This window comes from Annulohypoxylon truncatum, assembly GCF_022578515.1.
Source record: "Annulohypoxylon truncatum strain CBS 140777 unplaced genomic scaffold F4807scaffold_4, whole genome shotgun sequence".
Classification (NCBI taxonomy): Eukaryota; Fungi; Ascomycota; class Sordariomycetes; order Xylariales; family Hypoxylaceae; genus Annulohypoxylon; species Annulohypoxylon truncatum.
The window spans coordinates 638,496-650,745 of record NW_025953790.1 but is presented as its reverse complement, the minus strand read 5'-3'; the positions used below and the strand labels follow the sequence as shown (position 1 = coordinate 650,745).

Here is a 12,250-nt window from a genome sequence, read left to right as displayed (position 1 = left end):
GACACTGAGTACTCTGAGATAATTAATTCCTCGTTAAGTGACTATGCTAAGTTAGATGGCTTTGAGAAATGTGAATGGTATACAGGTGAAATATTGTACTGCGCGGATGGAACCAGATTTGAAGAATCATTTTTGACGCCTTGCCGTCACCTCGTCATCTTCCATTCTCTTAACTATTATGGTAGACCCCCTTCATGTTGGTGATTTCCGAAGATGCTTCACAAAAAAAACGTGCGTAGAAAATATCAAAAATATGGCCGAAACAGAATACTTCAATTCGTCACGGTACATTCAATTAATATCCAATTGGATAGTAAGGTAACCGACATATAATATCAAACAAAATTGTTTAGTTCATGATAAAGATTAATCGATTTATGATTTTATGAATGCCCCTAGCTACAGTGCAATAAATGCAATTATTAGTTAGGATATACCTCTTAAGTGCATTTTAAGTTCATCTATGTAAGCGATGGCGCATTCTTATATAGAAACTAAAAGTTTCATCATTTCAACTTTCTTACCTAATCCGTACACCAGCGACGATTTCACGATATGATGACGGAGGGAATCTGCGACTGGCAATGAGCAGTCTTTACATCTTACGCGGTCCTCTGCGCCGGTCTTTACTGGCTCGACCGTCTCATATCCTAAAGAGATACAAATTCTCCGCCCGCGGATCCAAATCCTCAGACATCAAACAAGACACATCGCTTAACCCCCTTGAGCTTAGAGAAAATCATCTCCCCAGGTTTCCAGCTAGGACGCGCTTTGCGCCTTCGCCGACTGGGTACTTACATATTGGCTCGTTGAGGACGGCACTGTATAATTACTTGCTCGCGAAGGCTACTGGGGGTCAATTCATATTAAGGATAGAAGATACCGATCAGGTGGGCTTGAGCAAACCCCTTTTGTCCTTCGGGGTCCAATCCATTCGACATTCTAACGTCTCAGTCGAGAATCGTTCCAGATGCGGAGGAGAGGCTATATGAAGATCTGAAATGGGCTGGTCTAAGTTGGGACGAAGGTTTGTGAACCATGCCCCTCAGGTACATCATTCTCATTCTCACTCATGACCTCTCATAGGTCCCGATGTTGGAGGGCCGTATAAGCCGTATAAGCAGGTAATTTTATTTAACTTTCATTTACTTACCTGCCTAATAGTACTAAACAATTCATAAGTCAGAGAATATTTCTGTGTATTCCAAATATGCGGACCAACTGATGAACGATGGTCACGCGTATCGGTGTTTCTGCTCGCCCGAAGAGCTGGACCAGATGAGGTCAATCAATATACGCCAGGGTAACCCGACCATTTATAACGGCCGCTGTTCACACATCCCGTCCGACGTCTCGGCCCAAAGAGCAGCGGACGGACACGGGCATTGTATACGCTTTAAGCGTGAGTCTCTCCCTATAAGAAGTGATACGATAAGAGATCTTGTGTACGGGAACGCTATAAGCATTCGGCCGGACGATGATTTTATTCTCATCAAGCAGGATGGATATCCTACTTATCACTTCGCCAACGTCATCGATGACCATCGGATGAAAATCACGCACGTGGTTCGAGGAGCAGTAAGTCTGGCATCTACATTGCGTGTCTCTCTGGGGGCCATAAATGGCTAATAAATATAACTAAAGGAATGGCTCATATCCACACCGAAACACATAGCCCTCTATCGGGCATTCGGATGGGACATCCCTATATTCGCACATGTCGGACTCCTTACGAATAAGCAAGGACAGAAGCTTAGCAAGCGCCACGGCGACGTCGAGATCGCCTCTTGGAGAGATCGCGGGTACCTACCCATCACGCTGCTGAACTACGTCTTGTTTCTGGGCTGGAGCACGGGCAAGGGCGTCGAAGGTCAGAGCCAAGTCTTTGACTTGGAAGAGATGGTTAACAAAGTAAGCGTACTACTTTACACCTTCTAATCTACCACGCGCTCTACGGAGGCCTCAAAACACTGACAGACACACAGTTCCATCTCAACTTCACCAAAGGCAACATCATCGTCAACGAAAAATACGATTTCCTTCAGAAGGGCCACTTGCAGCGCCTCCTGAGCTACAGCCCCGATAAGTTCTGCGACATAGTAGAACCGGGGATCATAGCACAGATCGAAGAATACGAACAGCAGCGTAAGGATCCCAGGCTCGAACCCGACAAGATACCTGCTCAGCTTGGGCGCATAATACCGCCTGCCAAAGCTCCCCCCTTTTCTGGTGGCACGGTATCCAAAAGCTACATCAGGAAAATCGTAGAGGCCGACGCCAAAAACTACAAAACCGCCGAGTTGTTCGTCGAGCGGATCCGATACCTCATCTGGGAGGTACCTTTACCCATCTACGTCGAGGCTTACAAGGAGAGCATAGCCAACCGCACACTACACTTCGTAGAACAAGAGATCGCGCCTGCGAACGACGACGGTACATTAACCGAGTTTACCGAGTTTACCGAGTTTACGGACACCCGCGTCAACCTCTCCTTCCTCACGTCCAAGCTGCTAGATCGGCTAAACGCCATCCCAGAAGAGGAGTGGACCGTACAAGGCATCCAGACGGCCCTCAAGCCCCTCATCCAATCCGTGTTCTCCGTCGCAAAGATCGAGACCAAGCCCGGCGGCGCGCAGGCAGCCGGCATCCAGACGGCCCTCAAGCCCCTCATCCAATCCGTGTTCTCCGTCGCAGAGATCGAGACCAAGCCCGGCGGCGCGCAGGCAGCCGGCATCCAGACGGCCCTCAAGCCCCTCATCCAATCCATGTTCTCCGTCGCAGAGATCGAGACCAAGCCCGGCGGCGCGCAGGCAGCCAACATCCAGTGCTGGGGCTGGTATCTCCTGCGCTGGGCCTTGACGGGAATGAAGAGCGGGCCCAGGTTGGTACAGAGCATGGTGCTCATGGGCAGGGCGGACACGATCAAGCGTATAGAGGTCGCGCTTAAGGTCGCCAAGAGGCTTGACGGTGATGAGGCGGGGGATACGCCGGATTGAACTTTCGACGCCGGAATCAGAGGAGACGAAATTGTAGCTAGGATAAATCGCTACGGTCTATGATCCACGACGCCGCTGGCCTCAAGCAGACGAGAATCACGTGAAAAAATGTATGAAGCCCATTGTACGTATATGGATGTATTAAACATCAAGCATCATGCGTACTTCTGTATTGATTACCCCTTTTTTAATGAAATCTCAGCCCATCCGAAAATAAATGATAACGCCGTCCTAATGCTTCGTATCTCATGAAAGGGGGTGCTGTCTACAGAAAACACCTGATGTCTGATCCCCCGTCTATCCTCATCTACTTATGTAACATACGCGTATTCACGTCATCGTTACCGTCGTCGGCGCAGCAGTATCCGCAGCAGCATCACCACCCAACCCATTAAAAATCTTAGCCTTCACCTCGACCGCCATAAGCCCCTGCTTCTCATTCATCGTAACCAAGTGGCTCGTACGAGCCAACTTGTCAATCTCCTGATCGATCGCCCCCTTTCCTCCTCCAGCGCCTCCACCTCCACTTCCGCCGTGTAATCCCATGCCGCCTCCGCGGGCCGCGCGCTGGTACGACGCGGTCGTGTCGCGGATCTTGGAGCCCAGGTCGAGCAGGGTCTTATTTCCGTAGTCGCGGTTCGTCAGCAGCGGGTTCTGCGCCAGCGTCTGCACCCAGTACTTGCTCCACAGCAGATCGAGCAGGCTCGAGTCGAGCGTGGACTTGAAGTGCGACACCTCCAGGCTATAGTACCGGCTCGCGTGGGCGCCGAAGTCCTCGGCTTTAGCCAGAGGGACGGCGGCGGAACCACCAGCGCCACTAGAAGAAGGAGATGAGGAGGAGGGGGAGGTGGGGGATGGGGAAGAGGGCTTGTAGTCGGCGGGATAGGTCCGGAAGGCGCCGATCTCGACGCGGCCGGCGCTGATGGTGCGGTCGGGGTCGATGACGACGGCGACGAAGGGGTCGTTGAACTGCTGCTGCATGCTCTGGGTGCCGACGTCGATGCCGGACAGCCAGCAGCCGTAGCCCGGGTGGCTGTGGTACCAGCCCACCGGGTTCTCCTGGCGGCTGCCCTGGGCCCGGCACAGGCCCAGGTACGAGACCATGTACTCGAGCGCGTCGTCCTGCGCGTTGACGCGCGTCTCGGTGCCCTCGACGGGCAAGCCGAAGGCGTCCGTTACTACGATCGTGTCCCCGTCCGTGTACCCCTGCATGATGCCCATGATCTCGATGGAGCCGCCGGACCGCGCGTGCATGACCATCTTGATCAGCGCGACGGCGCTGATGCGCACGTGCTGGAAGTGGTGCGGGTTCTCCTTCCAGGGTTTCGCGGAGTTGATCTCCGTCTGCCGGTCGTTGTCGTAGTCGTACAGGGCGTCGCGCGTCGGGTCAACGAGCTTGATGTCGTTGTCCAGCTCTGGCGGGGCAGAGGTTTGTTAGTGTGCGCTTTTACTTCGTACGTTTCTGCAGTTTTGGCGGTGTTTTATGTAGATGTACTTACCCCATGATTTCATAGCCACCTCCATTTTGGCGACCTTTTCTCGTGAACTTGTTTTTTGTCGACAGTAGGAAGGTTGGAGGTGTTTGTGAAGTTGTAAGTTGATGAATTACTTGAGGTGATAGGTAGGAGGTAGGCAGAGGTCAACGTGGGGTGAAGCTTCGATAAGATAAGGTTAAGCTATTTATTGCATAACAAGATCTCATGGAGGCTAATTGCATATACCCCACAATCTAATTCCTTATCGATAAAGCCTCAAATTTCGAGCCTTGTCGGGGATCCACTTCTCGTTAATCGCCAATATCCAAGATCACGATTCTGTTTTCTAGGTGGAGGGGAAATAGCAATCGTCACAACATGTCACGATCAATAGCGCGGCCAATACGGCAGGCGCTGCTTAAGCCCTTGGTATGCTTCGCTTTCTAAACAAATTATGTGTTGTTTAGCTTACATCTTGAAAGGCCCAACCATCGCGAAATGCCTTAATACCTTGCGTAGGCATCCGGTCACTAGCATCTGTGTACGCCCTCATTCGCAATGTGATCCCTTTACGCTGTTCAAGAGAAACCTAACTAGCTCATAGATCTTACCGTGCACCGGGCTCCGAGTCATCTACGTCCCCCGAATCCCTCAAATCTCCCGAATCACAATCCGGGCCTCCTCAATATGTGTATGGACATAGTCTTAGTGGCTAGATATGCGATTGCTTACGCAAATCACAGGAACGAGCTCCCGGACCCTCGGGAAGAGAATGAAGTCCGACTTCCTAGGGCAGTTCAAGCCCTCTACCTCCAACCGCTACGAAGAGAAGCCGAATACGGCGTACCCTCGTGCGATCTACAATTGCGATCCTTCAGTATTCCCAACCTCGAGTTCTTCTGCGACTTTGCGTTGCGAGCCGCATACTATCTGAATCTCCCGGCTTTTGGGCCGGTACCTTTACCCAAGATCATAGAGAGATGGACTGTTCCGAGGAGTCATTTCATCTTCAAGAAGTCGCAGGAGAACTTTGAGAGAATCACGAGGAGGAGATTGATCCAGATCAGAGACGGACATCCGGAGACGGTGCAGATCTGGCTGGCTTATCTGCAGAAGCACGCGTACTATGGAATTGGTATGAAAGCAAACGTCTGGGAGTTTACAGGACTAAGTAGGTTTATGCTGCTGAACTCACGACGTTGTCATTGGCTAACTTAGATGCGCAGATCCCGGTAAGCAAATGGATGATCAGGCTAAGTCGTTACAAGAGATTGTGAACCAGAAGATGGCGCACTTTGGAAGAGACAAGACTCTGGGTACGGTAGAGAAGGTCAAGGAATTATTGGCAAGCGAGAGATTCAAGCACACGGCTTAGATGTGTTGTCTCTGTCCGCCTGTACATTGATGTCAATAATTGACCATTGTAACATACAATTGACTGTGTACCAACGCTTTAATGTCTTCATGTGCTTCGAAAACCCCTGATTATCTAATAACATGAAGTATAACCTTTCCAATATAGAATTATGAAAAAAGGGTGAAATAGAGGCCTCTGATTGGTCAGGACTTCAAATCGTCCCATTTAAGAATATTTTCACTTCTCGGACTTAACATCTTCAATAACGAAGTAAACCACAAGACATCGCACTTCATATAGAAAAACTTGTAGATGAAATTAGAGCTGTAAGAAACCAAGTCAATCCATATAAAATATTAAAAATGTATTCTTGCTAATTAGTCATCTAGTGATAGACTTCCGTTCTCTCATAGAGGAAGGAACGTCAACTCTCTAAATTATACAATTACTTCATCATAAGCTGTTAAAAGGCTTAAGTGTCAGAGTAGATGCGCTCAACACTTTGTGCCCGCTGTAGGCCCCTATTTGGCCAGGCAAGGAGACATATTTTCCGCCCAATTTCCCAGCAACAGAGGCGCAGTGAGTCTACTAGTAGCAGCGACGCTACCAATGGGCAACAAGAGGTGACGCAGAAGAAAAAGAGAAATGTCGTCTTCTCAGGGATCCAACCCACCGGCATACCGCACCTAGGAAACTATCTAGGGGCACTGCGGCAGTGGAAACAGCGACAAGACGACGTAGAGGCGTCAGGGTCAGGGGATAAGCTGCTCTTCTCGGTCGTGGATCTTCACGCCATCACCGTGCCACAGGATGCCCCTGCGCTCCGCTTACAACGTCGCGAGATGATGGCCGCGCTGCTAGCCATCGGACTCGACCCGGAGAAGGGGTCGACTATTTTCTTTCAGAGCTCCGTACCCCAGCACACCGAGCTTATGTGGATTCTCAGCTGCACGGCTTCGATGGGGTACTTGGGCCGGATGACACAATGGAAGGTGTGCTTGCTCTCCCTTTTTGATATCATGTCAAGATTACTACGAACAGAGAATGAGATATAAGAAAAGAATCTAACGTAGCCGCGCAGAGCAAACTCGCGGCTCACAACCACGCAGCCGACCTCGTCGAGCTAGCCAAGACGAACCTCAAACTAGGCCTGTTCTCGTACCCCGTGCTGCAGGCGGCAGACGTGCTGGTGCACCGAGCGACCCACGTCCCCGTCGGCGAGGACCAGCGGCAGCACCTCGAGTTCGCGCGGGAGTGCGCCACCAACTTCAACCACACCTTCGCGAACATCCTCGTCCCGCCCGAGACCGTGACCAGTGCGTTTCTCTCCTTTCTCCTCTCCCGCTTCCCCTGTTCCCCCTTACCCCTTCTTCCTCCTCTCCATACCTCAACAAATCAAATCTAGAAAACTAACCTAACTAACCAAACCCTCCCAGCCCCCTCACCACGCGTAATGTCCCTAACCCACCCCACAAACAAAATGTCCAAATCAACCCCCAACCACCGCTCGCGAATCCTCATAACCTCGCCCGAGTCCGAGATCCGCGCCCGCGTGTCCGGCGCCGTCACCGACAGCGAGCCGGGCCCCATAACCTACGAGCCGGAGCGGCGCCCCGGCGTCGCGAACCTGTTATCTCTGCTCTCGCAGCTCGGCCCCTCCAGCACCAGGAACCGAGGACAGCGCACCATTACCCCGCAGGAGCTGGCGAACGAGTTCGCGGGCCTCTCGCTGAAGGACCTGAAGAGCGCGGTCGCGGACGCGGTCGTGGCCGAGCTGGCCGGTGTCAGGGAGCGGTTCGACGAGTTCCTGTACCGCAAGGGCGGGAAGTGGATCGATGAGATCGAGGCCGAGGGCGCGGAGGCGGCGCGGCAGAGCGCCGAGGCGACGATGAAGTTGGTCAGGCATGCCGTGGGTTTGGGGTCGCGGACGAGTTAGAACTGCGTGTGTGTGGTTCGATTTCAACGTAACTACATACCCACCCACCTCTCTAAGTAACTTGTAATATAGGTAGTTAACACTATACAGAAATTAGACGATGAGAGCACATTAAACATGGCATATCACGGTTGTATCACTATTGTAGTTCCGTAAACGATCAGATTTGCGCACTATTTTTTTCCGGTCCCGTATCTAGACGGTAGGTAGCTACATCTCATCCAGCCTTAAACAGCCACAAATGCCATCCATGACCTAGCTCTCATGACGCATATGCAAAATTCGATCCTCTGCAAGCCAACCAGAAGTTTCGGACGACTTGATTCGTTGCGCGTTGACCTCGGAGCCTACGTGGAAACATTAGTTACGGTATTTCAGTATAATAGACAAAACAAAGACTTACATGATGACCTTCTTGAGGAATAGTTCCTTATCCTCTACGGATACTTTGTCGCTGGGGAATGCTGGATCTTGCAGAGCCGCCTCTAACCACTGACGAGACTGGGCATGTTGCACTACTAACTTCTTCAGCGGATCGCTGAGTTTGTCCAATTCACTTCTTGCCGCTTTGCCTCCTATGTTCTGGATAAGTGATTCGGCGAGTTTAGGACCTAGATAGGTTATCGCATTGTTGACAATGTTCTGCGTATTTTGATCATCCGTCGTGAGCGTAATGAAGGTGGTCTAATAAGTCGGTAGGTAGTTAGTGTCATTCCCTAATAATGAGGAATGGGATATATAACCAACCCAGAATTCTGCTGCTTCTTGCTTCGGCAATGGTTCATTCCCGTTTAGCAGCTTAAAAGCGAACATGAAGAGAAACTCAAGCATGTCCGATGGTTGAGACATCAGTATCTCCGGGCGTCTAACCATTACTCTGTGAGCAAATTCTAGACCGTACTGGGATAGTTCGGGGTCTTGCTCAGGCTCTGCATCCCTATTAGTGATCTATCACAAGTGATAAAAATGCGACACAAACAAGGAAATTGCTACAAAATATTAGAATGACAACTCACCTGAGAGCTGATGCAATAGGCTGAAAACCCAAGGCAATAGCTGCCCAAGGACCTCTCCAACGTATCCTTTTTGGTTTCCACTACACAAAGATGTCACAAACACGCTTGCCGTGTTTACTACCGTGGCAACACGATGGTTCCATCTGCTAATGATGAATTCGGTCACCATCCGTGGAGGAAATACGAACGGGCCTGGCTCTGATTCAGAAAATCCAGCGCGGATAATACTGCAAGTGACATCAACGATTTCGCTGTTGCTCGAAAACGTTTCCTTAAGACGAACGAGGAGATTCTGTGAAAAAGTCAGCGATACATCTTCTGCCACAGTACTCAGAAAGCAGTTGGGGGTTCAGCGAGTACTCACCATGATGTCAACTTGTATCTGGTTCAAATCCGTACTAGCGGGTGCTTGAGCATCTCCATCGCTAGCCTCTAGGTCAACAGGAGCTTCCGTAGGCGATTGAAGCCCCTTTGCGATACTACTCAGGCAACGAAGAGCTCGGATGGCTAATTGCAGCGAGACTTCCGACGTTGGAACATCCTCTACAGGTCGTTGCGCTAAGTCATACGCCCTCACTAACGACTGTGTCATGTTAGAAGCTAATACATCAATCGAGGCAAACCTTCTCGAAATTTAGTTCGCAAGAAACTTACCGGGTTATCGGGAGGCAGAACAGATCCTTCAGGATAGGCTGAGAGCTGCAAACTGACGTTGACATCCATGCCGACCATCGTCAGCAAGCGTTGGAAGGCACTCGCCTGGCGGGCGTCCCCAGCCATCGCCTGTATGATAGATGCGATGGCGCCCACGACTCTTTCCTCTGCTAGCGAATCGAGCTCATGACTGCGCAACGCCCCATATTGCTCTAGGAAAGCATCCACCTCCGGTGTCAAGAGGACCCGACAGGAAGAGCAGAGCGTATAAATCGACTTAGAAGAAGGTACTGCGAGATACTTATCTCCGACAGCACTGAAAAGTAGATTTAAGGCAGCCGGTAGGAACTCCGCGTGATTACTGAAGTAATCCGAGAAGCGTTCGATAAGGGAGAGGCACGTCTGCCTCGCACGGACGGGCACCACGTTCTGACCCTGACGCAACAGCTCAAATAGGGGGGAGCCGAATACCTTGGTCAGTATGTCATCGCACGATGTTCCATCCGATACACAGTCGGATAGGGCACCGAGGCAGAAGGCAGCCGCCTCGAGCTCCGCCCAGGACGATCTTGGCAACGCCTCTAATAGATGTTCTGCAAACATAGAGACTAATTGTTTGCCTATTATGGTGTAAACAGATTGCATGAAATCCGCGACATCCTTTCTCGCGTCAGAAAATGCAACCCGTTCTGTGGAGTCCCAGGAGTTGTAGATGGCAATGGGAGGGTATTGTATCTTTCGCCAACTCTCCGACACAGCCTGCATAATCTGCCATACGGGCGGCTTATCCCATTGAAGTTTATGCGTCGACTCAGCTTCGTAGAGGGTATCCAGCAGATTTTCGACGAAGGATCCCATGTATTCAAGAGCCGGGACGAATATTTTGTTATCTACGCCAGGATATCCTTTGGCCGTCAGCAGACCGGCGATACTGGTAAGGAAGCGTTGAGCTCTTTCATTAGTCGCGTCCATCATTTCGACTACTTGGGCATTAGCAAAAGCCAGCATAAACACGCCAAACTGAGCCTCATCATCGTCTGCATCGTCGTTTTCGACTAAGAGACGATATTTATTTTGACCCCATTCGCTCTCAAAGACGGAATACAGAGATTCGATATGGTCCGAAAGCAGAAATGGGTGCCAATCTTCTAAGATGAACGTAAGAAGGTCAACCGCAACCTCGTATAATTCTTCGTGAGGAAGGCAGTTGATGACAGGGTGAATAAGCGTACGAAGTTGCTGGACTAATGTCTGGTTTGGAAGACGCTGACCATATTGAAGCCAGGCTAACAAGCAACCTATGGAATCTTCAGGGTGGGTATTTTGCTCGCTAACAGGCTTGATACCATGGGCCAGAAACGCCGCAACGTCACCAGCATTGTCCAACAGTCGCTGATGAAGGGGAAGATACTTGGTGGACTTGGTGTCAATTTTCTCCGCCTCGTTGGCCAGAAATCGGGCAAACCAAGTAATTGCATAGAAATTTTCAATTTCTAAAGACTGGACCACACTTCCAAAGGGAGAAGTGTCATCAATACCATCGATGGGTACACTTGCGCGTTTGTCAAGGCTGCATGAAAGATGGCGTATGCATTTAGACCACGTATGGGAATAGTGAACGAAGTACGTGACTAGAGTGCTGCAGATCTTCTTCACGACAAAGCCAGCTGTACCATCTCTTAAAGAAGTGACAAGAAAGGAGATAAGCTTGTTTAGCACTGAAACCGCATCCTCGTCAGACAAACTAGAGGCAAGTAAGCTATGTAAGTTCCAGGCAGTTTGACAGTTTGATGGACAAATACCTTTCGGTATTTAATTTCACGGTAAAGGTCAAGGCACCGAAGAACTTGACATTGTCGTTAGGTCGACTAAGAAGGCCATCCGCAAGCTGCCATCCTCCCGGGGATTTCTGGAGATTCTGAAGAATTTCCTGGATGCGGGAGATGGTCTGAGGGGGGTTTGGCTTGTACAACTCGTGAACCAACTAATAAGATGTCAGCGCCATAATTCTAAGATATTTGTCCAAGGTAGCATTAGAGATAAACTATATCCGTAGATGTATATTTCCAGAATAAGACCCCTAAGAATAAAGCACACTTGAGTCCGTAGTCGATGCTCATTACCATCCTGGAGGGCTGGTAACAATAGGAGCCTCGAGATAGCACAACTTACATTCTCAGCTTCAGGTAGAGTAATTGTGGGAATAGATATTTCCTCCATGGCGGTGTTTGCTTCCATGGCCATGGGGTATCTCATCCATATCGAGAGTTAGGAGGCTAGGTATAAATTTGAAAGGTGAAATTAAATATTGGTAGATCGTTGATGCATGAATCAGTATTATCAGATGGTAAATATTTATTAAGGCTGTAGATGTCGTTCAAAAGAAAAGGTGGTGAATCGAATGAGGCTAAACAGACGTGGTCAAGTTTCACCTCAAACTCAGTCTGTCACTATTAATACTTAGCAACTTAAGAAAGGTAGGTAAGTACGATCGTATAAGCAAGCAGTGATACCACCAAAGTGTACGGTGTATGTACTACAAACCGTGTGTACTCGGAGCAATGACTTCGAGTGATTGGAATTCGCTACCGGTGCTCCAAACGTCATTCCCGAAACTCACAGCTTTCAGTGCCCAATTTTGATGGTGGGGTGGAGCGTTGCCGGCCACACTTGGAAAGCGCTGTGTACCGTCGCGTGAGCAATCTCTAAGTACATATTTAAGTGTCACAAAACATAAATACGCTAGAGATATCAGGAAATTCTCCGAGGTTCGCCCAAATTTGCTGCGCACTGTTGCAAAATTGTTTAATTGGAAA

The 12,250-nt window shown here is 49.9% G+C and overlaps 5 protein-coding genes across 5 annotated transcripts; 3 read left to right on the top strand and 2 right to left on the bottom strand.

The window, feature by feature from the left end:
- Positions 1–509: 509 nt before the first annotated feature.
- F4807DRAFT_410982 (uncharacterized protein) lies at positions 510–3,144 on the top strand. Its single transcript, XM_047996662.1, has 7 exons — positions 510–890; positions 955–1,027; positions 1,087–1,124; positions 1,183–1,578; positions 1,645–1,911; positions 1,986–2,636; positions 2,811–3,144. Exons 1-7 carry the CDS (start codon positions 585–587, stop codon positions 2,994–2,996), a joined length of 1,917 nt encoding a protein of 638 aa, XP_047857934.1. The 5' UTR covers positions 510–584; the 3' UTR covers positions 2,997–3,144.
- Positions 3,145–4,660, bottom strand: F4807DRAFT_410979 (Mov34-domain-containing protein). Its single transcript, XM_047996661.1, has 2 exons — positions 4,496–4,660; positions 3,145–4,411 (listed from the first exon to the last, which is right to left on the bottom strand). The coding sequence occupies exons 1-2, from the start codon at positions 4,518–4,520 to the stop codon at positions 3,327–3,329; spliced, it is 1,110 nt and encodes a 369-aa protein (XP_047857933.1). The 5' UTR covers positions 4,521–4,660; the 3' UTR covers positions 3,145–3,326.
- A 135-nt stretch (positions 4,661–4,795) lies between these two features.
- On the top strand, positions 4,796–5,987 carry F4807DRAFT_410975 (30S ribosomal protein S10, mitochondrial). The gene is made up of 5 exons (XM_047996660.1): positions 4,796–4,900; positions 4,954–5,012; positions 5,076–5,162; positions 5,215–5,642; positions 5,698–5,987. The coding sequence occupies exons 1-5, from the start codon at positions 4,850–4,852 to the stop codon at positions 5,844–5,846; spliced, it is 774 nt and encodes a 257-aa protein (XP_047857932.1). The 5' UTR covers positions 4,796–4,849; the 3' UTR covers positions 5,847–5,987.
- Positions 5,988–6,103: 116 nt separating this feature from the next.
- On the top strand, positions 6,104–7,896 carry F4807DRAFT_264401 (tryptophanyl-tRNA synthetase). The gene is made up of 4 exons (XM_047994512.1): positions 6,104–6,154; positions 6,218–6,820; positions 6,910–7,144; positions 7,265–7,896. The coding sequence occupies exons 2-4, from the start codon at positions 6,317–6,319 to the stop codon at positions 7,762–7,764; spliced, it is 1,239 nt and encodes a 412-aa protein (XP_047857931.1). The 5' UTR covers positions 6,104–6,154; positions 6,218–6,316; the 3' UTR covers positions 7,765–7,896.
- A 1-nt stretch (position 7,897) lies between these two features.
- Positions 7,898–11,827, bottom strand: F4807DRAFT_264398 (ARM repeat-containing protein). Its single transcript, XM_047994511.1, has 7 exons — positions 11,607–11,827; positions 11,237–11,418; positions 9,435–11,178; positions 9,145–9,363; positions 8,781–9,072; positions 8,512–8,693; positions 7,898–8,448 (listed from the first exon to the last, which is right to left on the bottom strand). The coding sequence occupies exons 1-7, from the start codon at positions 11,688–11,690 to the stop codon at positions 8,164–8,166; spliced, it is 2,988 nt and encodes a 995-aa protein (XP_047857930.1). The 5' UTR covers positions 11,691–11,827; the 3' UTR covers positions 7,898–8,163.
- Positions 11,828–12,250: the final 423 nt, after the last annotated feature.